This window comes from Chiroxiphia lanceolata, chromosome 12 (assembly GCF_009829145.1).
Source record: "Chiroxiphia lanceolata isolate bChiLan1 chromosome 12, bChiLan1.pri, whole genome shotgun sequence".
In the NCBI taxonomy this organism is placed as follows: Eukaryota; Metazoa; Chordata; class Aves; order Passeriformes; family Pipridae; genus Chiroxiphia; species Chiroxiphia lanceolata.
In genome coordinates this window covers 17,563,118-17,590,735 of record NC_045648.1, presented here as the reverse complement: position 1 = coordinate 17,590,735, position 27,618 = coordinate 17,563,118, and the positions used below count along the sequence as shown (strand labels likewise).

At 57.1% G+C, this 27,618-nt stretch overlaps 1 protein-coding gene across 1 annotated transcript; it reads left to right on the top strand.

Annotated features, from left to right (window-relative positions):
* The first annotated feature begins 644 nt into the window (after window positions 1–644).
* CSPG4 (chondroitin sulfate proteoglycan 4) lies at window positions 645–26,994 on the top strand. The gene is made up of 10 exons (XM_032700472.1): window positions 645–732; window positions 13,286–13,449; window positions 14,455–18,036; window positions 18,337–18,816; window positions 19,231–19,407; window positions 22,346–22,544; window positions 22,723–22,857; window positions 23,013–23,167; window positions 23,912–24,095; window positions 24,295–26,994. The coding sequence occupies exons 1-10, from the start codon at window positions 645–647 to the stop codon at window positions 26,196–26,198; spliced, it is 7,068 nt and encodes a 2,355-aa protein (XP_032556363.1). The 3' UTR covers window positions 26,199–26,994.
* Window positions 26,995–27,618: the final 624 nt, after the last annotated feature.

The window sequence follows — 27,618 nt, the reverse complement described above, 5'->3', positions numbered from 1 at the left end:
GATGCTGTGTCTCCAAAGGGTTGTGACCTTGTCCTGAACACATGTGGAATCAGCTTTGCACCACAAGGAGAAGCTGGAAAGCTTTCTCCAGTGTTGTGCTAACACAGTCAGAGTGTTATGGACCCTGAAAGCCGAGGGTCATCCTGACTGCCAGCTGAGAGAGGTGCGAGGTTTGGAGAGCCACTTTGGGAAGGGATGGGTAAGGGTGGCTTTGGGATGGAGCCACTTATCTAAGTCTGTGTAGACAGCAGGAGCTAGCGTTCTTCCCAAAAAGTGCCTGGTGCCAGAAGTTTTCTGGACGCACTACTTCGCCCGGAGCAGGCGGTGCCTCCAGAGCCGCCCCTCGCACCCTACGTGGGGCTCCTTCCCTGCTCCTCCCTCTCCTCGCCCCGGCACGAACAAGGCGCCTTTCAGGAGCGGGTGGGTGGGTGGCGAGGGCCTTTAGCCCTTTAAGAGAGAAATCTGACGTTGTAATCTGAGCGAACTTCTCCTTTCTGACAGGCGGGAGAAGTTACAGGTCCCTCCCTCGCTCTGCTTTATTAAATATAGTAGTAGCAGCAGCCCTCGCCTGGGAGCAGGCAGCGGTGGAGGCTGTGCTGTCCCGTCCCGGAGCCCTCGCCGCTGCTCCAGCCCCGCGGGATACCATGGGTGCCCGAGGTGGCATCTCCACGCTGCTGCTGCTGCTGCTGGCCGGCTACTCCCAGCCCCTGAGAGCGGGACTCCCGGCCGGAGGTAAGCGCCGTCCATCCCACCAGCCCACCCGAGGGATGGAGCGGTGGGAAACCCTGGGGGATACGGCTCCTGGGAGGGCTGGGGAACGACAGGGGCGTGGTGTGGACACCCATGGGTGTCCCTCCTGTCGCCAAGCTGGCAGAAGCAGCTTGCCTGTCTTGGGGCACGGTGTCCGGGGAAAGCCAAGGGCGGGAACGGGGCTGCTCGCCCACCGTGGCTCTCGGGGTGCTGGTGCCTCTGTGTCCCTTCCGAGGGGGACACGCGGATGTGCTGCTGTGTGCTGTGGGGCTGGGGGGAGCCACAGGGCTTTGGTTGGCGCCACGGGCAGCTGGTGGGAGAAAGGCACCGCCCCTGCTCCGCCAAGCCCCGCGTCGTGGGGAGGGAGCACGTCAACCCTCCCAGCCATGCTTGGCCTTGCCACCGTAGCTGTCTGCGAGGGCAACCCCTCTTCATCCCAGGAGCAGGGGTTTGGTGGGAAGAAGGGAGCTGGAGCATTTGCCAGTGTGTGCATGTGACCTCCTGGCTCTCCGTCCATCTGTCCTGTGGCTGGTGGTGAGGGGCTCACCTCTCCCACCAGCACAGCCCCAGAGGTGTGCAGGATCACCCCTGGAGTGACAGGGTACCGAGGGCCAGCTTGGGATGAGGGTCACCCCCATGGTGCCACAGGGCAGGCTGACCCCGGGGACCTGGGAGGACAGGGGACACTGGCTGCTGCATGGGGTCAGAGCCAGGCAGAGGGGTTACTTCAGGAAAGAGCGGTTGGGATTTGTATCCAGTTTTCCAAAAGAAGCAACCAGGTTTGCCCATCCAGTTCTTGGCATGGCTGTGTGCCCTGCCTCAGCATCCTGACAGCCATCCCACAGCTCTGGTCCCTCCCTGCTCCCTCCCCTGCTCCAGGATGCTCAGAGCTGCTACTGTCTGAGCCTCAGTGGGCTCTGCAGGTCTGGACAGGGGTCTCATCCTGCTGGGATGGGTCTGTGCCTTAGCCTGACCTTCCAAGCTGTGCCTGGGATATCTGACTGATGCACTGCATCAGCAGCACCAGCAGCTTCAAAAGTGAAGGGAATTTAAAAAGCACTTTTATTTCCCTAACTCCCCCCAAAATTACTATATCATCTCACTGAGCAGTTTATCTTCCCCAAAGCTCCCTCTGGGTACCAGGGCTCTGATCAGCAGGCAAGAGCTTGCTCCAAGCAGTTCCCAAAGAATTACTGGCCACCTCTAGACTTTTGCTCCTGACCATCTTTTGCATCCCAGCCTGTGTCAGTGCAAGGAGGAGGAGGAGGATGATCCCAGAGCCCAGCCTCATGGCCCTCGGCACCTGCAAGGTCCCTGTATGTCCCTTGATGTCCCTCTTCTCTCCCAGTGAGCAGGTGGCCACTGGGACATGCTCCTCTCCTTACCTCAGGCCTTGTTCCTTCTGGTTTTTTCTGTGTACCAAAATAGGAGGGTGCCTGGCAAACTGAGTGGAAAAAAATCCCTTTTGTTAATGCACAGAGTAGTCTCCTTCCCAGCCCTGACCTTTCCATCCTGGGTGGGGGTTTTCCCACGTGGAACCGTTGCTTGCCTGGTGTCCAGAATGGGTCCCAGGGCTACCCTAGCACTCCTGAACTCTTTCATGGTGAATGGGCTGGAGGAAACCTAAAAAAGAGCACATGGCCTTCACTGGCATGCACCAACCCCCCCAGACTCCCCCCAAGTAACACTAGCCATGGCTGGGACACAGCTCCAGGGATCAATGGGCATCTGCCTGGCACAGACATGTGGGGCTGGGGAAGAAAAGGAGTTTTACACCCATTTTCCAATGCCAGGGACTATTTCTGCACTGGACTGAAGCAGATGTGCCAGCTGTGACTCTGGGTCTGGGCACCAGCTTCCCACAAGTCCCATCCAGTTGAGAACATCCCTGATGAGACCAACAGAACTGATTCCAGGTGTTCCCATGGGCTGCCCACAGTGGGATATCCCTCTGTCTCCATCAGGGAGAGCCACAAGCTTGCCAGGCAAGGTGCTGGGGACAGACTGGTTTTGGGGGGTGAAGCCTGTGTTTTGCATTCCCTCCAAGCCCAGGTTTAGGGACCCGGAGCTTCCTGCCCAGCCCAGAATGGGAAGAGTCATCATGAACTTCATCAGATACAGAATTATATAAAAAAGGAAAACACTCATAAAACTTACCCTGTTGACATCAGAGTGTAAAGCTTTAGTAAACTGTTTTTAGACAGCCTGGCTCCCCTCTGGTTCCCAGCGAAACCACCCGCAGGCTGTCCTCCCCCTTCCCCAAAATCCCTCTTACTGGGTGTTTGGAATGAGGAGAGATGAGAGAATTGGATGTGTAGGCTCCCTGTGAGCAGCGTTCACCCCAAGATTTCAGCAAGTTGGTGCCAAAAATGTGACTTCCCTCAAAGTGGACCTCCAGAAGTGGTGATGAGGGTCCTGGGGAGGCAAGTGGGACACTGGCTTGTCCAGGGTACCTGCCTATGGATAGGGAGCAGTGTCTTGCCTGGGGTACCCATCCAGGACCCCTCCTGCCTTCTCCAGGTTTGTCAGCTCCTCCTCAGCTCTTCCTACCTCCACTTTTGAAAATCTGATTGATTTAGTCAAACTTTCTTTTTTATGATCGCACCACATGTTTTAAGGTCATAGCTCAAAGCAGCTGGAAAAGCTTCCAGCTGATGGGAAAGAACAGGAAAAATGCTGAAAAGGGGGGAGAGTGGTAAACTGGTATCGTGGGAATCAGGGAGGAATATTCTTGTCTCACCCTTATATTTAGCAACAGAGGGCTGCGGGCAAATATATAATATGCACATTCCTGTAGGATCGAAGGACAGGGTTAAGCTCACCCCGAGGAACTCACGTCAGTTTGAAAGCTGGACAGGAACAGGGCTGGAGAGGAGGGAGGCTAACAGTCTGTGTGACTAAAAAAAGCTCAAAGCACAGACTGTTCACAACAGGCATTGGCCCAGCCCAGTCTCGGCTCCCCGGGGCTGCTTCCTTGGCCCTTTCCAGGTGCCAGGCTCTGGCTTGTCTCCTTTTTGGGAAGCCAGCTTCCCCGAGCATTAGCATCAACCCCAGCCTTCAGCTGGGAAACTCCCAGGAACTCCTTACTCCCATCTGTACAATTCCCAGGCCTCGCCTGGGCATCCAAGCCTGGTTTGCCACCAGCCCCTTCACCATATCCTATCTCCAAACCTCCTGGAGACATGGAGCAAGGAGGGTGCCCATCGAAGCATCCTCATTCCCAAATCAGCCCTTCCCTGAGCTGTCTCCATCATGCCCAGTGCTTAGTTGGACATTGCCATGATGCACAGGGGTGGGACACACCTCAGAGTTTTTCTGAGGTAAATAGAACAGAAAAAGGGAACTCAAGTTTTTTATGTTATATTGACCAGTATAGCAAAATATTGTTACATATCATTATATGAGAATATTTTTATATTACTTATACTGATAGAATATTAATATATTCTATAAAGTATATTCTAAATATATAAAGTCAGAGAACCCACTTTGCTCTTTCACAAAGCCTTTGCTTTGCAAAGCAGAGTGAGGGCAGCTTTGAATTCTGCAAAGCCAGGCTTGAATCCAGAGGAGCAGGACTATGGTGGCTCTTTCCAGCCCCAGGATGTGGAGGATGTAGGTTTGCCTTGCTGTTGCTCATCCTCAGGACAGACCAAACAGGGCCTCCCAACAGCATCAGGGTGGGATGGGGAGATGTTTATGCCCCAAGCTGTGGATCCAAGAGGTTGATAAATTCTCATTTTCCATCCTTCCTCCCCGTGGTGTGTCACCCATTGTGCCAGTTGTGCATCGCTCCAGGCAATACCTCTGGGTGCACTTGGCTGCCTGACAGCCGGACAGACAGCCAGTGGCAGATGGAAAGCATCCCAGGGAAGGGATGCCAAAAGTTGCTATGAGTGGAGAAAGTCATGGGGCAGACAGCACGGTTTGGAGGTGGCCAAGCCCACCACGTGTCTCCCAGACAAGGAGAGCAAAGCAATATTCATCCATCAGCGTGACTCACTGGCTGTGGAAGGAGCTGTTGTAAGCTGTGAGTCAGCTCGGGATGGCCCCGTGAATCCTTGCTGCTTCTTTTGCCCAAATCTTGGCTTTCTGGTAGTTGTTTTTCCTCTTTGCTGCAGGCAGGCAAGGGAGGGGGGTCTGGAGTCACCAACTGCTTGTGAAGCCATCCCCAACCACGTTAAAGGATGCTCCCCATCCGTTTTCATGCCATAACCCCTGTGCAGTGCTGCCCAGTGCCGTGGCAGAAAGAGGTCAGGAGGAATTTCCCATTTTCTTTCCCAGCCTCCATCTGGGCTTCAAAGTTTTCAGCGTCCCATCCCACAGAAATTTCTGAGCCCACCAGGGTCATTTCCTCTGGGAGCTGGGGAGAAGAGAGGGAAGTCTTGGAACCGAGGTAGATGTGGCTGAGAAAAGCCTCCTGTCCTGCCCTGCAGCCCTGGGAGGGGATGTGAGCACCCGCTTCCACACCCCCACAGCCCCCGCGCCAGCCATGTGTTCCCCCTGCGCTAGAAATAGAGCAGGCATTTATTTTCTCTGTAAACATCACCCTGCCGGGTGTTTCTCATAGATGGAAAAGTCAGGGGATAACAGCAGTGGGGAGGGGAAGGCAGATCAGGGAGGGGGATCTCTGGAAGGATGGGGGAGAGGAGAGGGAGAGGAGAAGGAGGAGAGGAGAGATTTCAGCTCTAGAAAGAAAATACTCCTTTTCTTTGCAGACAGTTTAGCACATCAACCCCAGGTGAGCAAAAAATATCCTTTCTCCTTTCACACTGCAAGCCCCCCTCCCTGTCTGTGGAGACACTTTTCTCTGCCCCTCACAGCAGCCAGCATCACCAAAAGCCAATCCTGGCCATGGCCCTTGTAGCCCCATGGGGTACAGAGTTCTGTGGGTTCTGTGGATGCTGTGGCTGCTGCCCTACCAGCACAACTAAAGACAGATCACCCCGATTTACACATTTTACACCTCAACTGCACATTTTAACATCCCTATCCCTGAGCACTGGATGCTGCAGTTAAGGCCAGCAGGTAGCTCCTGGCAGAGCTTCAGCACCCCCACTCGTGCCCATCCTTCCCCCACAATTTTGGCCGATAACTCCCCCCATCTTGGCAGCTGTTTGACCCCAGTGAGGCTGGGAAACATCAGAGCCCGGGCGCCTGGAGACGCGCTCCTCTCTAGCAGCAGCCGCTGAGCTGTTTGTTGACGGCAGGAGAGGATCACTCCGGTAACGACCGGCTATTCCAGGGATGTCTGTGAGCATCCCCTGGCCAAGCTCCGCCAATCCCCCGCCAGCTCCTGGGAAGGCTCTTTCCCTTCACTGGGGATGGGGATGGGCCTGGGAACAGGTACTGTTGTGCCTACAGGGATGGGATTCAGGGATCCACAGGTGGGACGTGCACCCAGGGTGCTCCACACCCCAGTAACCAAGCCTCAAGCACAGGCTTTCTCCAGGGTCCCCCTGCTCCTCCAGCGCTGGACTGGTTATGATTGTCCCCTCGTATGCCACCACATGCCCTCCTGAAGCTCTGCAAGCCCTTCCCTCACCGGCTGGGAAGCAGATGAGGTAGGAAAAGCTGTGGGAGTGGGTGCCAGGATGTGCAGGGTGGAGCTGGAAAACCTGCCAGCCAGTGAGGCAGGGGGAGAGGGCTTGGGAGAGAGAAGAAGAAAGAAAAAATAGAACAAAACCCGGCTTGAGATGGTTTGGAAACCATGTCCTCTGGGGTTGATACAATATTTCCAGGCCAACTTCTCCTGGCAGCAGGAGCCTGAGTGAGACTGAGTCACGCTGCAGGGGACGGCACAAAAGTCCCATTGAGCCTCCCGCTTCCCCAAATCCTCCCACTTTCTCCCCCCGCTTCACTTCCCAGGGCAAACACTCCAAACACTGCTTCCAGCTCGGGCTTATTCCTTAAGTCCCTCTGGAGCCATTAAGCCACACATCATTAAAAGCTCTTCATCCCTGCTCCTGCTCACACCAGGTTTTGGGGGTGCTTGCCTTGGGATGCATCCCCCCAGCTCTTCCCAAAAGCGCTGTGGCCTCTGTGGGGGGTTGTAGACTGGCTCCCAGCTCCTTGCCCTCCCCTCCACGGCTCTGCATCTGGCCGAGCAGGAGAGCTCAGGAAATACCATCAGCTTTAGGGCTGCTTGAATCATCGTAAAACCACGCTGGATAAGTGATGGAGCTCCAGAGCCAAGCCTCCTGGACCCCGCTTTACAGCCTCCAGCTATCACAGCTCCTAGTGCTGCTCTGTGAGGATGGAGGAAAGCAGGCAGGAGCAGGCACAGGCACCGCGCAGGGGGTTGGGGGCTGGCAGGACACAGGAGGCAGGACACAGCCAGCCCCCTCCCAGGCAGCACAGAATTAGCAGGGGGCATGTTTTGATGTTTTCCCCTGACCCCCAAGTCTGTAAAAAGGGGCTGTAAAAAGGCTGGGTTTTTTTCCCCGAAGCTGTCAGGCAGGAGGCAGGGGGAGGCGAGCAGAGAGCAGCTGGCAGAGGAACTGGGAAAGTAACTGAATGAATAAACACAGGAGAGGGATTCAAAGCAGCACGGTGCAGCCAGAGGTGGAGGCCAGCTGGGTGGGATGGGGGTGAAGCAGAGTACCCCAGCCCAGGACTCTCCTCCTGCACCCAAAACAAGGGTGATGGTCGGCAGCCCCATCAGGGTAATTGCTCATGGCTTCGCTGGCAGTTTCTTGGGTGCTGCTTTCCAGCAATCTCTGCTGGCCAGCACTCCTGGAAAGCACCAGCCCCAGCCCCCAGGAGCCCTGCTGCGAGGGAGGGCCAGGTGGAGGGTGGGAGGAAAGAACCAGAGCACTCATTCCCATAGTCGGGGTTGGAAAAACACACAGAGCCCTGGCTCAGTATGTCAGAGCAGCAATCACTGTCTGGAGTCACTGGGAGTGGGGGTAAAAAGTCCTCCTCTGCCGAAAGCTATCACAGCAGGGATGTATCCATGCCCATGACACCCTCTCCTGTAAATCTCAAGGCAGGAAAGTGGGGAGAGGCTTTCCTGGGGCAGGCACAAGGGGACCATGGTGTATCCACAAGGTCCCCATTGGGTCTGAATGCCATTGCTGCAGACCAAGTCCCCCTGCACTGGGATTTCCTCACTGTGGAGACCTGGATCAGTGCTGAGCTCGGGTCTGAGGGCATCTTTGAAGGCAGAAGCTCTCCACTTGTCCCCCCAGCACCCCCTCCTCCAAGCAAAACCCCAGCCAAAGCTGAGGGCCGCTGTGTTTGCCTTATCCTCCTCGCAGGCTGCTCATTTCCTCTGCCGGCCATAAATAAAACCACACCGTAAAATGAAGGGAATGTGGAACATAATGAAGCCTTTCTCCAAAAGCCCATTGGATTCCTGCCTCTCCTGGCCCCTCCACCCTGCATGGGGATGGGGGCACAGCCCAGCCCCAGCCCTGGGGGGCTGCAGGTCTCATTGGGCATTGCAGACCAGGCTGGGGACAAGGGAGCTTGAGCCCTGGGACCACCCAGGGTGCCGGCAGGAGGGCTGGTTCTGCCCACCCTGCCTGTGCTTGGAGTGGGATGGGAGCTTCATACACACACTGTGGTGGGAGCAGGAGCAGTTCAAGCTGCTGAGCAGCATCACCAGGGCTGGGCAGCTGCCCCCGGGAGCCTCCGATGTTTGCATCCTGCTGAGCCCCTCCAGTGCTGGCATCCCCCCTGGATCCTTCCAGTGTTTGCATGCCCCCTGAACCCCTCTGGTGTTCACACCCACCCTGAACCCCTCTGGTGTTCACACCCACCCTGAACCCCTCTGGTGTTCATATCCCCCCAGCCCGTCCAGTGTTTGCATCCCCTCTGAATCCTTCCAGTGTTTGCATTCCCCTGAGCCCCTTTGGTGTTTGCATCCTCCTGAACCCCTTCGGTGTTCACATCCCCCCCAGCCCCTCCAGTGTTTGTATCCCCCTGAACACCCCTCAGGTATTCACATCCCCCCCCAGCCCCTACGGTGTTTGTATCCCCCTGAACACCCCTCAGGTATTCACATCCCCCCAGCCCCTACGGTGTTTGCACAGCCGGTGGGTGCAGCACAACAGGTGACTTCGCTACCTTATAAAGTCATTTAAATTTGAAAAAACAACCCCAAACAACCCAGAGGGCCTCAAAACCAGCTCCTGAGGCTGCGGAGAAGTGCAGCAGGTTGGCCATGGGCTGCCCCAACAGCACGGGGCACACTGCTGGCACAGAGGCCGCTTGTTGACAGGGGCGGCGGGAAGGAAGGAGGGCAGCCGGTGGGCTGGGCTGCACCAGCGGCCGCACAAGCCCGGGGCTGTTCGGGCAACAAGGAGCCTTCACTTCCCAGCTGTTTTTCCACCGTTGGAAAACCGGTGTGGCCGGGGCGGGAAGAGGCTGCGAACACAGGGAGTCTTTCAAGGGGGCGCGTGTGTCTGCACGGTGCTCTCCTGGCACCCGCTCTGGTCATTACAGAGCTGCTTTAATGAATTCCAGTCCCCTCCCTGCAAACACAGCCGGCCACCAGCTCTGGTCTCCACCTGCCCCCCACCACAGCCTGAATGGAGCCTTGTTGAGCATCCAGCTCCTCCTCAACTCCACACCCCTATCCCCAGGCAGGGTTTGCTCTGCAGGGAGTTCCTGCAGCCCCTCAGGGACTTGGTTGTACCCCCAACACGCTGAAGCACCTCCTGCGTGCCCCAAAACGCAGCTGGCTTTCCTGTGGCAGGGCTGGGGATGCCCCACGCTGGGGTAGGAGCCTGCAGGCAGGGAAGCGTCCATCCATCAGCTCACATCCTCCTGCACACCCAGGAGATACCTCCCCACGCTGAAAACCTTTCGTGTCTGGTGCTGGCTCTCTCTGCAAACCCTGACACTGAGTTTTTCTGAGTATTTCCCCTTGCCTGGACTGGGAGTTGGCTCCTTCATCCTCCTACGTGCTGGGAAGGAGGTGGGAGAAGTTTGTGTGCTGAGATGTTAAAACATGGAGGAGAGCCCAAACGGCCCTGCTGAGGCCCAAACACTCCTGGAGCCCCCAGCTCAGAGCCCCCTGCGTGGATGGGGATCCCTTCCCCACTGTGGTGCTCCCCAGCCCCAGGCTCTGCTCCCCTGTGTCAAAAAACTCCCTGAACACCAAAAAAACAGCAATTGGAGAGGCCAAACCTGCAGTGTTTTCAACTCGAGGAGCAGGGGAAGAGGGCCAAAGCATCCCGAAGCCGGCGCGTGGCCGGCGGCTGGGGCGGGTGCTGGGGCAGCACCGGCTCATACAGAGCCCTCGCTTGTTCACTGGCCCTGGGAGGTGCTGAACACACCCCAGGCCTCACTCCCAGACCCTTCCTGAGAGCTTTTGGCTCATGTCCTTGTATTTTTCAGTGCAGAAAACCCCCCCAAACCCAAATGACACTGCAGTCTATAATCTGCTGGCTGCTGGCTGGCTGCTCGGAAACTGTGACGGAGGCTCCTCTCGCCTCGTCAACGCCTTTCCATCGGCTTGGCAAGGCAGGGACAGTGATTTCCTGCGGGATACAGCAAGCTGGGAACATCCATTATTTTAATCCAGGACGAGTGGGATGTCCACTCCAAGCCATGGCCAGGACATGGGGACCTGTTGCTCCCCACGACAGGAGAGGAAGGGCCAGCTTGGGCTTCTCCATCCAGGGATGAGGGTCGGCTTGGGGCACAACACCCCCTGTGGCATCCTTAGATCATCTTGGGAAGCTGCTTTTGGGGCACTGGACCTCATCCTCCTGGGGCAATCCCAGGATGCTCAGTTGAGCCTACCCATGGATGGGGATAGGATGTCCCTGCCTGATCCAAGTGATGGTTTAGGATGGGGCACCCTGTGCCATGAAGGCTCCTCCAGGGTGAAATGCATTTGAAAAAAACCCCAAAAAAATCCATGTTTTCTATGTCTTTTCCAACACAGAGGGCAACGAAGAGGGGAGACGGGGGTGAGAAGCTGCAGGTCCCTTGAGAAAGTGAAATGTCACAGGTCGAGCGGTGTTCACATCCTGGCTGGGCTGTTGAGCGAGGTGGAGAGTGGCCCTGAAATAAAGCAGGGATTTGGGAAGACAAACAGCAGTAACTCACAGGACTCTGCTGCCGGGGAAAAATCCCAGCGCCTCCTGGATCCAGGCAAGGGTCCCTCCTCCTCCCCAACAAACGGCACCACTCCCCTGGGCATCTGCACCTCCGGGAGCTTTTTATTAGTAGCATTTTATGAGAGAAGGAGAAGAAAAACATCTCTGGCAACTTTGGGAGAGTGGAGGCAGGACAAAATGTGCTGAATGCAGGAGCTGATGCCCCTCGGCACACTGGAAAACAAGCTGGCTGTGCTGGAGTGGCCCCAAACCATCATCCCCAGTACCCACAGCAAGACACTGCCAGGCCCCTGGGCTGGCACAGGAGCTGCTGGTGGGTCCAGTCTGGCCAAGCTTTCCCTCCCCATGAGAGCAGCCACTCAGAACCCCTCTGAAAAACACATTTTTTGAATTAGGGGAAAGCCGCAAAACCAAAACGTAGCAAAATCTCAGTGGGAGCTGGAGCACAGAGCATGCACACACAGGGAGCCTCAACGGGAGCTGCCAGCACATAATGTACATGGATGTCTCCGGGGAGCACATGTGCACACATGTGTGCCTGTGGCTGTGCAAGGAGGGAGAGCCCCTTTTCCGCTGTGCCACGTCACCCTTACTCACCAAACCCCAGGACAAGGCGGTGCCGAGAGCCCCAGCACCCACCACCCTTGGCCACTGGGCAAGGCTGGTTTTGCCAAGACCACAGGAAGGAGGGAGCGGGTCAGGGGAGGACAGAGCCCTGCAAAGAATAGCACAGCTCCTCTGAGTCACTGGCTGGGCCGAAGAGGACAAGGAAGCCAAAGTGCCCCGTGCCAGCAGCAGGCATGAGGGCCAGGGAATGAGGAGGCACCCTGACAGCCCTGCCCTGAGCTGAGCAAAGGGCTCAGTGTTACAGCAAAGGCCAGATGTTTCCATGGTGCCATTTTCCTCCCTGCCCGGAAGGGGTGAAGTGACAGTCCTTGAGACACCCACGTCATCCTCTCGGACCCCAGGGGAAAGCTGAGGCACTTTTTCTGCTGCCAGTGGCAGGAAGTGATTTTTTTGTGGTCTCCAGGGCAAGGAGGTCTCCCCATTCCCAAAGGTGTCAGAAGAGCATCCTCTACACCAGGCACCACAGGGCTCAACTCTGAAAAAAATGCAGTAAGCCAAAGCACAGTGCTCCAGCTCTCTCCCTGCCAGGCTAACCCTTGCCATCACCTCTACAGATGGGCTCCTTCCAAACCTTCAGTCAGGGTGGCTGTGTCTTGCAGAGTTGGGTTTTCAATTGCTGCACCAGCCTGTGAGCAAAGCCTGCATTGCCTGCTCCCACCCCTGTCGTCACCACAGAAGGCTGGGCATGAGGAAAATGCAACCAGGGAAGCAGCTGTAAGGGCAGACATGAGTGTTTACACCCAGGCCTCACTGTGCAGGAGGCTGGTTTCACCCTGGCACCCAACCTCCACCCCTGCCTCCTCCAAATAGGGAATGGGCTGGGCCCCTTAAAGCCAAATGCTAGTCTTGTTGACCCATGGAACCTCAGCAAAGCAGATTTGGGACCCCAAACCCAAGTGTGGGTCAGCAGCTGGGTGGACTTGATAAATGCTCTAGTGAAGCATAGCAGGAAAGCTTCACACATATAAACCCCAGCAGAGCCTATGACTACATATGGACTGAAAAATGTGCATTTCCCCCATCTCCGTGACATCCTCCCCAAACATTTCCAGCTTACAGGGCTGGAGTGTTTATGCTTAAGCACAGAATTTTGCCACAGGCTGAGCTGGAGCCAAGGAGGACGGGTGGCTGCGTGCATTTAACACGTGTGCAATGCACACGCGTGCATCGAGTCAGCTAAAAGCTATAAGCACTCAAAACTTAAGCACACTCCCTGTACTCTTAATCCTGCCCTCTCCCGCCTCTGCCCTGTAACACAGTCTGTCATTCCACAACCACATGCCATCGAGATGAGTCCCTCCAGGGCTGATGTATATTGGGTGTTGAACACGTTCCAACTGTATCTCCGGGCGCCTGCTTTGAGCCAAGGTTTCTGTACGGTCTCACAGCCACATATGGATCACTAGCACTCACGTTTATTCCTCCAGCACTGAGGAGAAACAGAATTTATTTAATTAGAAGGTGATGAGGCCCTGGCACAGGTTGCCCAGAGAAGCTGTGGCTGCCCCATCCCTGAAAGTGTTCAACCAGGCTGGATGGGGCTTGGAGTCCCCTGGTTTAGTGGAAGGAAGATATTCCTGCCCATGGCAGGAGTGTTGGACTAGATGAGCTTTTCATTCCAGCCCAAACCATTCTGTGATTCCTCTAGGAAAATCAGAAAAACAGACTCCACAAGGATCTTTCCAGGCTCCTCAGCTCCAACACCCTGTCACAGGGCAAACAGAAGAGGGCTGAGGGATGGGCTTGGGAGGCTCCAGAATCACAGCACCCACACAGACAGGGCTTGCAGGAGGTGTCCTTCCCTGCCTGACCTTCCTTCTCCCTTTTCTCCCCAGTCTCTTTCTTCGGGGACAGCTTTGTGGAGATGCCCCTGGCGGACGCCTCGCGCACGGTGCGGCTCCACCTGCAGCTGTACACCAGCCAGGGGACTGGGCTGCTCTTCCTGGCCGCCGGCCAGCCCGACCACCTCCTGCTCCAGCTGCAAGACGGCAGCCTGCAGGTCAGCACCCTGGCACCCCAGTCCCCCCTGCAGGCTGTGGGTCAGGCTGTGGGTCATGGCTTTATCCAGTGCAAGTATGAAGGGGCAGCCCAGCTGCCAGGACCCTTGCCAGGGGATGCTAAGAGTACAGGAGGAGTTCTGGGAGAATTGGTTAAATATAGAGAAACAGGTTCCATCTAGGGAAGCTCCTCACCCACTGCCTGGGGGGTGCTGGGGGGGATCGTGGGGACACTGAGACACTGGCACCCCATGTGCATTACGCAGTCAGACTGCAGTGCACAGCACCTTTGGATGTGAGGGGTTAGTGAGGAGAAGAGGTGAGATAAGAGGATCCAGAGAAAGAATAGGTCTCTCTTGTCGCAGATGGGACATGGGAAGCAAGCAATCAAGACAGAGGAATAAAATTCCCTGCTGTGGTTATGGTATTGGCATCCACCATGAAGGAAAAGAGCAGGGCACACATCCTGCCTCACTGCAGCTTGGGCTGGGCCACCAACCACATTAAACCAAAGCAGGAGAGCAAGCAAGCCGGTGGCTGAAGGTGTCCCTAATGCAGACCATATGTCCCATCAGCTAACCCTCTACTTAGGCAGGCTCCAGGCTGCTGCCCACCAGAAGCAAAGCCTGCTATTTCCCCTGCCAGTCTCTAGGGAAAGGGCTGGAAGCAGCCCAGGTTGCAGGGATGGAGGGCAGTGGGCAGGATGGAGTAGGGAAGGAAGAGCCAATATCTGGCAGGGCTGCTCTGTGGGGGGAGAGGAGAAGCCCAGCTATGGGACTGGGAGATGGAGGATCCCAGCCCTGAGACTGGAGTTCTCTGAGAATGAGTGAAAAAGGAGAAAAATTCAGAGAGCGGGACAAAGAGGGAATGTCCGGGGGGGGTGAGGGAGGAGCACATCCAGAAATGGAGTGAACTGAGAGACCAAAACCCTTGTGAGCCCCTGGATATGGGTCCACGGGCAGGTGGAGAGGTGTCATCTGAAAAGAACTTTGTGTCTTTCCCTACAGGCCAGGCTGCAGCTGGGCTCAGAGGAGGTGACCTTGCAGTCCCCAGCAGGGCTGCAGCTCAATAACCTGGCAGTGCACGACGTGGAGCTGCTGGTGGAAGATGGCAGGATGACACTGACCATTGACGGCCTCTTCAACAGCTCCACGGACATCACAGGGCCAGCAAGGGAGCTGGACATCCAGCACGGCCTCTATGCCGGTGGGACAGGCAGCCTGGACCTGCCGTACCTTGCCAAGGCCAGCTCTCCCTTCAGGGGCTGCCTCCACTTGGTAACATTCAATGGCCTGGATGTTCTCTCCCCTCTGTCCTCTGATGGCAGCTCCAAGATCTTCCACCATGTCCAGGAAGGGTGCAGCACACAGTTCTCTGCAGAGCCTGAGGACCCATTTGGGTTCCAGGGGCCACACTCCTACATCGCGTTTCCCACGTGGGATGCGAGGAAGGAAGCGACCATCGAGTTTGTGATAACGACGAGCATCACGCAGGCACCCCTGATCTACCATGCAGGGCTGGAGAACGACTTCTTCTACCTGGAGATCTCCAACGGGCGCCTGCGAGGGTTTGTGGAGAAGGGGAACGGCATCATCGTCCTGCACAACAACGTTTTCATCAGTGATGAGCAGCAGCACTACGTCAAAGTCTACACAGACATCCACAAGTTTGAGATACTGGTAGATTACTACGCTTCATCCACATCCAACCGGGGCATCAACAACTACCTGGACCTTCAGGGAAACCTCTTCATTGGAGGTATGAATGAAAAAGCTTTTCAAAGGCTGAGGGAGCATCATCTTGCTTTCATCTCAGTGTGGACCATGACCAACCACTCGTTTGTTGGCTGCCTGGAGGACCTGCGGATAAACCTGCAGAGAAGGAGCCTGCAAGATGCTGTGATCACAAAGGACATCACGTCAGGCTGTGGGAAGCAGGACCATTACTGGGATTATGAGGAGGTGTATGAGCAGGATGAGGCACCTACCTCCCCACCCCCAAATGTGTGGTCGGGAGCACCAGGCCTAGTGGTGGAACCATGCCGGCCCGACAGCAGCTTCCCACCTGCCTTTGCCAACATCAGCAGCCTTCTACATGTCAGCCCCCTCATCGTCTCCGAAGGGGGCATGGCCTATCTGGAGTGGAAGCACACACAGCCAACAGTAGACTTGAGCCTGGCAAACATCCGTCAGTCCCAAATTCTCTTCAGCATCACCAATGACCCGAGGCACGGCCAGCTGGAGCTGGACATTCCCGGGTCCAGGAGCAGAAGGAAGTTCACCTTGTTGGACATTGTGAATCGGAAAGTCAGATACATTCACGATGGCTCTGAGGGACCCATGGACCAGCTGATGCTGGAGGTGACAGTGACCACCCAGCAAGGGGTCCCAGAGTGCTTGCGGCAGGGGCAGATGTACCTGCTGCCCATCATGATCAACCCCCTCAACGATGCCCCACAGGTCATTTTTCCCCGTGGGAACCACATGACAATCCTGAAGCACACACGGAAACACCTGACCACAGACATCCTGCAGGTCCTGGATGATGACACATCCTGTGATGACCTCGAATTCCAGGTGCATGGTGGCCAGCAGATGGAGGAGGGTTACGTGGAGTTCGACTTCCACCCTGGAGTGCCCATTGAAGAGTTCTCCTGCAGGGACCTGGAAGCCGGCAACGTAGTCTACGTGCACCAGAGTGGGACAAACTTACAGCTCACCTTGCAAGTGAGCGACGGCACAGTCCCGAGCCCCATGGCCACCCTGAGGATCCTCGCCATTGACCCCGAAATCCGCCTGGTCAACAACACCGGCCTCTCCATCTCCCAAGGAGGGGCCGCACGCATCACCACAGCCAACCTGTCAGTGGAGACGAACGCTGTGGAACAATGGGTCGCCATCCTGTACGTCCTCACAGAGCCCCTAAGGTATGGCGAGGTCAAGAAGCAAGGGAGCATGGGAGGGGAATGGAAAAAAGTCGAGTCTTTCCACCAGCAGGACCTGGAGCAAGGGCGCATCCAGTATTTTAGCACAGACCCAGAGCACCGGCTGGAAGACAGTGTGGAGAAGCTGAGATTTGAAGTCCAAGTGGGGCAGAAGGTCTTGCCAAACAACACCTTCCTCATAAGGATTAAAAGAGCCACCATTAAGATGAGGACCATGGTTCCCCTCCAGATGAAGAACAAGCGGCATAGAAATATCACCAGCGAGGAGCTGGAGGCAATGTTGGAAGATCCAAACTCCGCCCCAGTCCCCTTCCACTATATCATCACACAGGCTCCCAGAAAGGGAAATCTGGAGCTGCTTGGCAACAGGCTGACCGAAGGCTTTGGATTTACCCAAGATGACCTGCAGAGAAACTACCTGAGCTACAGTGTGACCATCAGGAACTCCCAACAAGCCGAGGACACCTTCCAGTACCGTGTCCACGCTGGCAAGCAGCACTCTCCCGTCTATACCTACACAATCAGCATCGGTGGGGACCCTGATGCGCCAGTGCTGACCAACGTCCTCCTCACCGTGCCAGAAGGGGGACAGGCCATCATCTCCAAGGATCATTTGTTCGTGCAGAGCGTGAACAGCATGGACTACCTGTATGAGGTGATTGAGGGGCCAGCACACGGGAGACTGGCCTGGGCTGCCTCCCATGGCTGGGCCTCCAGAGAAGAGATCACAGAGTTCACCAATGACGACATCCTCCACCGCCGGCTGCTGTACCAGCACGACGACTCTGAGACGCTGGAGGATGACATCCCCTTTGTAGCCATCAGGCAGGGCGAGGGCAGCGCTGAGGCTGATGTGGAGGAGGTGAGGGGTGTTTTCAGGGTCTCTATCCAACCCATCAATGACCACATCCCTGTACGGGCAGTGAACAAAGTCTTCAATGTGGTGCGCAATGGGCAACACCTGCTGACAACTGACGACATTGCCTTCACTGACAAGGACTCTGGCTTCTCTGACACACAGCTGGTGCTGGCAAGGAAGGACATCTTGTTTGGCAGCATCGTGTCTGTCGATGACAGAAGCCACCAGGTCTATCGGTTCACACAGGATGACTTGAGGAAGAAGAAGATCCTCTTTGTCCATTCAGGGGCTGACCGTGGCTGGATCCAGCTACAGGTCTCGGATGGTCTCCACCAAACCACAGCCCTCCTGGAAGTGCAGGCATCAGACCCCTACATCAATATAGTCAACAATACTGGTCTGGTCATCCACCAGGGCACCCGAGGGAGCATTGACTCCTCTGTTCTCAACCTGGAGACCAACATGGACATTAGGTCAGATGAAGAGATACGATTCCTGATAACAACCCCCCCGAGGTGGGGAACCATACTGAGAGGGGAGCAGCCAGTCATGGCCTTCTCCCAGAAGGACCTGCTTGAAGGAGAGATCTCCTACCACCACAACGGCAGCAGGAACACCCGGGATGAGCTCCAGTTCACTGTAGAAGCAAACGAGGTGGCAGTGGAGGACACACTGGCCATCAGCGTGTTCTTGGACACCCATCCCAGTCCCCTGAGCATAGTCAACCACAAGGAGATCTATGTCTTCCAGGGGGAAGCAGCTGGGATCAAGGAGGAATACTTACTGGTGAGTATCCCCTTCTCTAGTCATTCCCCATGCCTGCATCTCTTCTCTGGCCAACCAGGACGGCCACCCGTGGGACTCCATTTTACTCCAGCTGGCTCAGAGCAAAGGTCTTGTGTCCACATCAGGCTTTGCCCAGGGGCAGAGGGGTGTTTAGGCATGGCCTTGGCAAGAAGGTGACTCTTGCAGATCATCCCACGGCAAAGCCTTGAGGGATTGAATGCACAGCAGGAAGTCTGTGGGGCAGCCCAGCTGCAGGCACCAGATCTCCCACTCTTGTTTTGTCTTTCCCCATGCTCTCAGGTGACCCATGAAGAGATCCCTCCCCAAGACATAGTCTACCTGGTGAGCAGCCCCCCAGCCTCTGGCTTCCTGGCAATGCTTCAGGACGGCCAGGATGTGAACGAGCAGCCCAGCCTGGACCCCATCCAGTCCTTCACCCAGAAGGACATCAACAGTGGCAGAGTCCTCTACCTCCACTCCAAGCCCAATGAGGAGCGTGACCGGTTTGTCACAGACGTCACAGCCCGCGGTGTGGACGCTCTGGAGGGGGTGGTGGTGAGCCTGGTTGTGCTCCCCGTCAACGTGCCCTTGGATGTCCACAACATTACAGTGCCAGGAGGTGGCTCTGCTACCCTCTCCTCGGGCATCCTCAGCATCCCCAACGCGTACTACCCGGCTCTGGGCATGGAGTTCAGGGTGCTCGAGCCCCCCCGGTTTGGCACTCTCCTGAGAAGCGAGCGGCCTGAGGAGGGTGGGCTGGACAGCTTCACCTGGAGCGAGGTATAGCATCCCTGTGTGCCCACCTGCCCTTTCTCAAGGGTTTGGGGAGAGCCCAGGGTGTGCTCCAGCCCCCAGCCACGCTGGGAGGCTGGGGAGGGCTGTAGGGGTTTTCTCCCAATCAGAGGGGATGGAGGGGCTTGGGGTGGTGGGTTTGCCCTGTGGACCCAACAACCAAGGTGTGTTTAAATGTGCCTGGGGATACAGAGTGGGGATGCAGGCACAGAACCCACACTGGGCTCCAGGTCTGTTTCCCATGGGGCCCCAGCTCCTGTCCCTGCAGGATTCACCCTACAGGGATGCCCCAGACCGAGTGGTGGGTTGCCAGCGTCCTCCCAGGATGGCACAGGATCCCCTCCCCAGTGGGGCTGTTTGCCTGTGTCCCCCCCGGAGGGTCATCTGGCCCTTGCCCCGCAGGTGGAGAACCAGCAGATCCAGTATAGGCAGGACGGCCCCCGATCCCTTACTGACAGTTTCACCGTCCTGGCCAACGCCTCCGAGATATCCCGACAGAGCCAGGCCAGGACCCTCTTCGTCACCATCCTGCCCCGCAGCACCAAGGGGCCGCGGCTGAAGGTCAACGCCGGTTTGCAGGTAAGGGTGGGACGCCACGGGGATAGGGGGCCACCCTCGCGGGGCCGGGGTGCTCAGCGCTGGGACACGCGGGGGGACGGCCAGCCCAGCGCGGGGATCGCCCAGCGCGGGGATCGCCCCCCACGCCCGCTCGCTCGCCTCGGGGACCTGGGGCTCAGCGGAGCTGGGGTGCCGCCCAGAGGCGGCCAGCGGGCGCTGGGGAAAGGAGGCGGTGTTTCCTGGCGGGGCGAGGCTTTGGCGGAGGCGGGGAGCGTGGTGTCCTCCCTCTCCTTCTCCGCCGCCGATGCGGGGACCGGCCGCGTGGTGGGAGCATCGCCCCGCGGTCCCACTCGCGGCGATCGCTGCCACGGCGGCAGGCAGCGCTTCCTCACCCCCGGCTCCCGGGATGATTCCTGGCAGCTCCAAGAGGAGCTTGCCCACGTTTCACCAACACGAGGCTGGAATAACTCAACTATTTGGGCAGCTTTCGCACCTCTCACGCCCATACCAGAAAAAGGCAGAAGCAAAGAGGTCTCACCTGCTGCTGAACTCCCACCTTCTGCTTCCAACACCTCCCTGTCCCATTCGGGGTCACTAATGCAAAATTCCAGCAAAGAATTTATTGGAAAACATGCAAGCACAATCATCCACCTCTCAGCTACCCTCACCATCTCAGGATGGCAGACAGCCTGGCAGCAGGAAAGCAGCCCCTTCCATGAGGACCATGATACAGTGGCTTTGGGAAGGGTTCTGAGGGCCTGGGCTCTGGAGGAGATGCCCAAAGGAAGGGGCTGCCCTGCCTAGCCCAAGAAACAGCCACTTTGGGGGGTACCACCAAAGTTTAGGGGAGTCCCCCTATCCCCAGCTCTGTACCTGTTCCAGTTCTCCCCCTCCAGCCCCTGGAAGCTTCCCAGCAAATCCCTTTTATAAAGCATTAGTTGGTGCCTCTAGATCTGCCCCACCTGGGCCAAAGTCTAGGGAAAAGTTAACCTCTCGGCTCTTGGACCCACAGCAGCCCCTTTTCCCCATTCCAGAGGGAGCACAACCTTCCCTTCTCCCAATCACCATGCTAAAAAAAGAGTGAAAAGACAGAAAAATCTCCAAAATAAACTCTGAGGCAGCAATCTGTCTGCCTTTCCATTGGGATCCCCCCCACACCACCACACAACACACCCTGAGAAGAGTCACCACAGCTGCCCGTAGGGGCTCTGGAGTTGGGAAAGGCTTCCTGCCTGGAGGAGGAGTGATGGGAGAGGCCCAGCCCTGTGTGTTTGTGCTCTGGTGAGGGATGACTTCAGCATTTAAAGGTCAGAACGGGTTGCACAAAGGCTTCCAGGGATGCCAGTCCTTGCAGGGCTGGGGGGTAAACGGGATAGGTCTAGACCCCAGAGTAGAGCCCCTTGGGAAGGAACAGCAGCTTTTGGGTTGGATCTGGAGGAAGGATGGCTGGATGCCACCAAGAGAGAGGCTCCCACTGCCACACCAGAGCACACGGCCATGCTTCTGGCACTGCTCCGTCACCTCCCAGCACACTCTCCCAGAGAGAGGAGGTGACACAGAGGCTGAGCAAACACAATAACCTGAGCAGGCGAGTGCAGTAGCCAGGCGGAAGGCTTTAATAATTCAGGGAGGACGAGGAGCATGGAGAAGTGGGTCAGCTCCCACGGCGTGGGCTCTGGGCTGGGAGCAAAGCTGCTCCAGCCACTATAACTATCCATTCCCAGTGGACAGCGATGCCCTGGGGCTGCCAGTCCCCTCTGTTTTGCCCACAGAGCATTTTCCTTGGCTCCAAGCCCCGGGTACAATTACAATTCCAACTGCTATTCTTGCTGGGGAGAGGGAGCAGCCCAAAAACCTCGGTGCACACACAGCAAAGCTCATGCCCTGGCTGTGTGTCCAGCAGCACTTCCCCCACCCCATCTCTCCAAAGCTGTGTTTTTCAGCCTGCCTCTCATCATCCCACAGGGACTGCCGATGGATTTAATTTCCCTGTCGGCACCCACACCCACTCAAGCAATGTTTTGGGTTAGGCCAGCTGAAAACAGCAGAAAAGAGCTCATCCAGCTCCTCCAGCGCCTGCCTAGGTGTTGTCTTGTGGATTCCCAAGATGCAGGCCAGGCTCACAATGCCACGGGATGCAGTGCATCCTGCCCCTCTACCCCAGGTGAGCCACGGGAAGGCTCCATCCATGCACGCCATGATTTTAGGGCATCCTGAGGGCAAAGGGCAGCTCTGGGGTGTGTGGGCAGAACCTGTCTGGCAGCACAAGGTTCATCCCCGTGGTCTGCCAAGATCGAGGTATGGCACAGGGTTAGCAGTGGGGAAAATTGTTGCCTCCAGCTGGAGATGAGAGATGCCTGGGCTTTAGGGTGGCAGTGTCCCCAGGGATGGGTGGGCGGCGCTGGATGGGGGGAAGCGGTCCTGGGAACTTCCGCAGTCGCTCTGAACTCAGCCACATACTTGTCATTCCTGGAGGGTTTGCTGGAGAGGCGGGCAGCCTCACTGTAGCCTTGCGAGGGGGCATGGAAGCAGGAGCGAGGAGAAACACCAGCCAGGGAGAGACGGGGCTGTGGTTAACACATACCCAGCGTCAGCCTGTGGACCCCCATAAAATCCCTTCCCCTGCAAAGCAGTGTCTCAAAGGCACAGCCCCTGCCCCAGGGCACCCCGCCCTCTTCAACTTTCGGGAAGTGGGGAAACTAAGGCACGGAGGAGTAAGCCCTCTGGCACACGCCGTGCAGGGGCACAGACCCAGCTGTGTGGCACGTGCTGGCAAACACGGCAGCAGTGATGCAGAGCTGGGAAGAGGCCAGATGATCTAGGCATCACCCAACACACGGACAAGGCACCCTTGTTGGGCTGGGATGTGCTCCAGCACACAGCAAACCTGTCTGAGCTGGGATGGGGAAGAGTTGCCAGGGGTATCCCAGGGGGATTACAGCCTCTCCCTATCCCCCAGCTGCAGGAAGGTGCCACGGCTGCTATCAGCCCCCACATCCTGAGCGCCGAGGACGAGGATTCCCCAGCAGAGGAGCTGACCTATTCCATCCAGCCCCCAGCCAATGGGAAGGTTGTGCTGAGGTCAGCACCCAGTGCTGAGGTCAAGATGTTCACCCAGGCCCAGATAGACAACGGCCTTATCCTCTTCGTGCACCAAGGTAGGGCAGGACTGAGGTGCCTCAGTCCCCCTGCACCACCCCAGGGTGATGGGGACACTGTGCCATCAAGGTGGATGCCAACCCCATGGCACAGCACCCTGATCCAACCCCTGCCAGGTTAATGGGGGGCTGCATCTCCTCTGCCCCTTACAAATGCCCTGGTCTGTGCTTTCCACAGGACCCCTGGATGGAGGCTTCGCCTTTGACCTGTGGGATGGTGAGAACCTGTCTCCTGGGCACTTCTTCCTCATCAGGGCCCAGAGAGAGCCCATCATCAGCCTGGCCAAGAAGCAGAGCCTCACCATCTGCCCAGGTGGGTACCAGCACGTTCCCTGTTCTCCCAGCAGAACAGCAAATGGGGCCCTTGAACCACCTACCCCTGCCCAAGCACTGCTGAGATGCCCATGGCAGATGCTGCAGATGGGTCCAAGGTGACTGGTTGAAATCCATACTGCATGTCTTTTCCAGGTGCCCGGCAGCCCATCACCAGCCAGAACCTGCAGGCAGTGAGCAACAGCCCCTCCAGCTCCACCACTCTGTACTACAGCATTGAGCAAGCCCCACGCCTCGGCAGGCTGAGCACCTCCCAGGGGGAGGAAATCAGGAACTTCACCCAAGCCCAGGTGAGATTTCACCTCCTCCAGCCCCCCAGAACCCCAAGCACAGCCCTTCATCAACACCCTCCACCGGCATGGGGGTCCCAGTCTGACCCCACTGCCACGACAGGCGGGGGCACCTGATCCCAGGCAGGAGGCAATGCGAGGCTCCAGCCGTGCTGTGACTTTCCCAGCTCTGCCAACAGCTGCTAAGACGGATTAAAAGCTGCCGCCCCAGCCTTGGATTTAGCACTGGGGGAGGCTGATGGAGTTATAATCCCCTTTCCTGAGCCATCTCCCTGCTGCAGAGCCAGCAAGCCAGCCTGGCTGCTGCTGAAGGGAAGAGCCAAGCACCCCTGCTCCGAGAAAACCTTTCTCCCATGGGGCCAAACTTTTGCAGAGCACTGCAAAGGTCTTATTTTATTCTATCACTCAGAAACACGTAGGTTTGCCCACCCTGGAAGTTCTGTGCTGTGCTCACCCTTGGAGGATGCTGAGCAAGCTTAACCCTTCATCTGAGCCTCAGTTTTCCCAATTGCCAGGCAGAAACATCATAGAGTCACAAAATGGAATCACAAAATCTAACTTGGCCTTAAACACTTTCAGGGATGGATTATCCACAACTTATCCTGGTAGAGATACACCAGGAGCCCTCCATAGTGGCTACCATGCCATGGCTAGTGATAATCCCCCTTTCTTACCTAATTAGAGCTTGGTTGCTCCATCCCAGAGTCAAGATAGGAGCTCATTGAGGGTTTTTTTAACTTCTAGGTGGACAGCAAGTTGATTTTCTACCAGCATGAGATGCCAGATAAGCCTTTCTGGCTGGCCCAAGATGCCATCCGCTTCCGCATCGTCACTCCCATGACTATCTCGGATTCCTTCATCCTCCTCGTCCTGATCTCCTTCGAGGAAAAGTGTCCCCAACGCTTGACTCAGCTATGGAAAAACGCAGGTAAAGGTGGGATGGAAAAGCATGGGACAAACCTCCTCTTCGGGAGGGCTTGTTTGGCTGAAGGAGACACCACTGTGTTGTTTTCCATGGTTGATATTATGTCAAACATCTAAAACTGCATCCAGTTCCTTCCTCCATCACCCCAAACTCTCACCAACTTCCCCAAATTCTCATCCCTGGTTTTCCCTTTCCCCCCCAGGTCTCCAGCTCACAAGGGCTCAGAGGGCTGACATTGACACCTCAGTGTTGGATGCCTCCAACCTCCTGAGCCAAGTTCTGGTCTCTGAGAGAGCTGGATATGATGCTGTCTTCCTGGTGACGGAGCTACCGGCTCACGGACAGCTCTTGGTGGCCGGTGTGCCTCTGGAACGGTCACAGCCCTTCTTCCTGCAGTCAGACCTGGCAGCAGGGCATTTGGCATATGCCCATGGTGGGGACAGCATCTCCAAAGACCATTTCAGTTTTAAGGCTTGGCTCCGCCCCCGGGAACAGCAGTCTGTCCGTCCTCCACAGGAAGGGGTGGTCATCTCTGAAGTGTTCAATATAACAGTGACCAGCAGCACCAAGTCACCGCAGGTGGTGAAGCGGAAAGAAGTGTTGCAGGTCCCACCAGGCTCTGTGGTCACCTTGTCCCGGGAGTACCTGGATGTGGCAGACCCATCGGTGTCCCCACAGGAGATGGTGTACAGCATCCTCCGGAGTCCTCCCGCCGGCCACCTGGCCAGCGCACACAACCCTCGGGAGCCCATCAACCGCTTCACCCAAGCGGATGTCAACGCTGGCCACGTGGTGTTTGTTGCCACTGGGAGCCGTGCCCCAGGGTCCTTAGCCCTGAGCCTTTCCAGTGGCCACCACCCGCCCACCGTGGCCTTGCTGGAGATCGAGGTGCTGCCCGCGTTGAGCACCACTGCGAGCCCGACTCTGCTGGAAGTGCCCCAAGACCTGAACAGAGCCCCTGTGTCCCACCGTCACCTCCTGGGCACCACACCGCGAGGGGCAGGTAATATCATGTACAGGATCACCAGGGGCCCCAGGTTTGGCCAAGTGCTGGTCAACCAAAAGCCGTCACGGGGCTTCTCACAGAAGCAGCTGGACCGCAGGGAGGTGATGTTCACCTTCAGTGACCTCACTTCTCCCGAGGACGACTTCCAGTTCCTTGCCACGTCACGGGCAGGAAACTGGACCGGGGTGGTGAATGTGACTGTCCGTGCTGCAGTGAAGACCCAACCAGGCAGCCTGTGGCCCCAGGGCACCACAGCCCTCCTAGACACCAGCATCCTCGATGCCAGTGAGCTGGCCAACCGCACCAAGAGCATCCCAGTCTTCAGGGTCCGCAGGGCGCCCCATGCCAGCCGTCTCGTGAGGGTATCCAGGGACCCAGGACAACCCACCACCCCGATTGAGACCTTTAGCCAGAGTGAGCTGGAACAAGGGCTGGTGGGACTGGAGGTGCTGGCTGCTGGGGACACCCACCAACCCCTGCAGAGTGACAACTTTGTCTTTGAGCTGGTGGCTGCTGGCGTGCCACCGGCACTAGCATCCCTGGAGTACAGCATCGAGCCCTACAACGCCTCAAAATCCTATAGCATCACCCTGCTCACAGCCCCCCTGGCACCTTCACCCCCAGTGCCCCAGGGCACAGCACAGAGCAGCCCCAATGCCAGTGAGCTGGGCATGCCCCCCACTGCCTGGCTAGCCCCCAGTGCCACCACTAGCCCCAGCCCCGTGGAGGGGGGCACCTTCCTCAGCTTCATCGAGGCCAACATGTTCAGCATCATCATCCCCATTTGCCTCATCTTACTCCTGCTGGCCCTCATCCTGCCCCTGCTCTTCTACCTGCACAAGCGCAACAAGACAGGGAAGCACCACGTCCAGGGCACCCCTGCCTCCAAGGCCAAGAACGGGGCTGTGCCTGACCATGAGACCTTCCGGAGGACAGACCCAAACCAAGGCATCCCCCTAACGACTGTCAGCACCCTGGAGGGCAAGGGCACGGGTCCCCCACCCCAGGGCACAGGTCCCGGGGCACCACCAGACCCTGAACTCCTCCAGTACTGCCGGACTTCCAACCCCCCACTGAAAAACAACCAGTACTGGGTGTGAAGGGCTCAGGTGCGGGGGCAAGAGATCACCTGGGAGTCAAGAACCTCCCACAGCACCACCAGCCACCTCCTCCTGGCTCTCCTCCTCCTCCCTGGGAGCTGGCATCCCACAGATGCAGGAGGGCCCTGAGGATGCAGGGGCTGCTGCTCTGGCCCACCTAGGAGCCCCACATCTCCAGGTGGCTTTGGGCAGGGGAGGGGGGTACTGCATAAGCAAGTGGGGACAGGCAAAATACATGAGCATCCCTGGGGAATGCTGACTTAGGGTGCTCACTTGGACTACTTGATGGTGGCCACAGTGCTGGGGGGATCTGATGGCACTGGTCCCTTCAGAGCCACTCAGGCAGGTCCAGTGGTGGCTCCTCCGTGGGCAGCACCATCCACCCCAGGGATGCTTGCCACAGCTCTTGGCATGAGATGGAGGATGAGGAGCAGCTTGCACTGAGTCAGGCTGGGGATGAAGCTGCCCAAATCCCCCAGGGCTAGGTGGGCTGAGACACTGGAGCAGAGGCTCGGAAAAAACTCTGTGGCCAATGCCAGGAGAATTTAGGAATCCCCACCCACTTGGAAAAATACCTGCCTCGCTCTTTCTCTACTTGCAGTGTGCTTTGTCAAGTTGATTGCACAGAGCCCTGGGGAGGTTGCACAACAGGTAGGATGCCCTTAGTGGGGAGGGGGGGCCAGAGTTTACCTGGGCAGCATGAAACCAGAGAGGAGAGCAGAGAGCCATAGCCAGTGCTGTTTTCCACTGTATACTCCAGTACGGCAAAAGTAAACAGAATAAAGTGCCTTTTCCGAGGTGCATCACTGTTTCCCTAAGCCGCTTCCCTTGCCAGGCCTGTTTTAAGCTGCTGAGCAACATTTGGAGGTAATGGACCATATTCTGGGCTCTTGCTCAAATTTTCCCAAGCCTGGAGTCCTAAAAACTTAAATAGAAACTGTCTGAGGAAGGGCAGAGGAGGAACCAAGCAGTGAGCTCAGGATTGGACTCAACAATAATACCCTGCAGTGCTCCAGCTGGAAAGCTCATCACAGGGCACATCCTGCTCTCATACCACCCATGGGGAGCTGACATGAGCCCTCAGGGACCACAGGGGACCACTTGCACTCCCCACCCAGGATAAAATCCACTACATGAACCCTCCCCAAAAAATCACCCCATGTGGTCCCACTCCAAGGCTGCAGCAGATCTGGGATCTTTGCCTGGACCACGCCAGCAGTTTTCCTGGCTGGGTTTAGGGTGCCAAACCTTTGCTGAGCAGTAAATCACAACTGCCCTGCCTCAGCTGGCAGGTGCTGGCACATTCCATGGGCACCCACAGCCATCAGGGTGGAGGCAGACACCCTGTGTCCCCATCGCAGGACAGGGCACAGTGGAGGCAGCCCCAGCACCTCTGACCTGCTTGACCCAAGAGGATGGC

Coding starts and splice junctions, on each gene's coding strand:
- CSPG4 (XM_032700472.1), top strand. CDS start 645: ATGGGTGCCCGAGGTGGCATCTCCACGCTGCTGCTGCTGCTGCTGGCC. Junction 733..13,285: donor AGCGGGACTCCCGGCCGGAG/GTAAGCGCCGTC, acceptor TTTTCTCCCCAG/TCTCTTTCTTCGGGGACAGC. Junction 22,858..23,012: donor GAGCCTCACCATCTGCCCAG/GTGGGTACCAGC, acceptor TGTCTTTTCCAG/GTGCCCGGCAGCCCATCACC.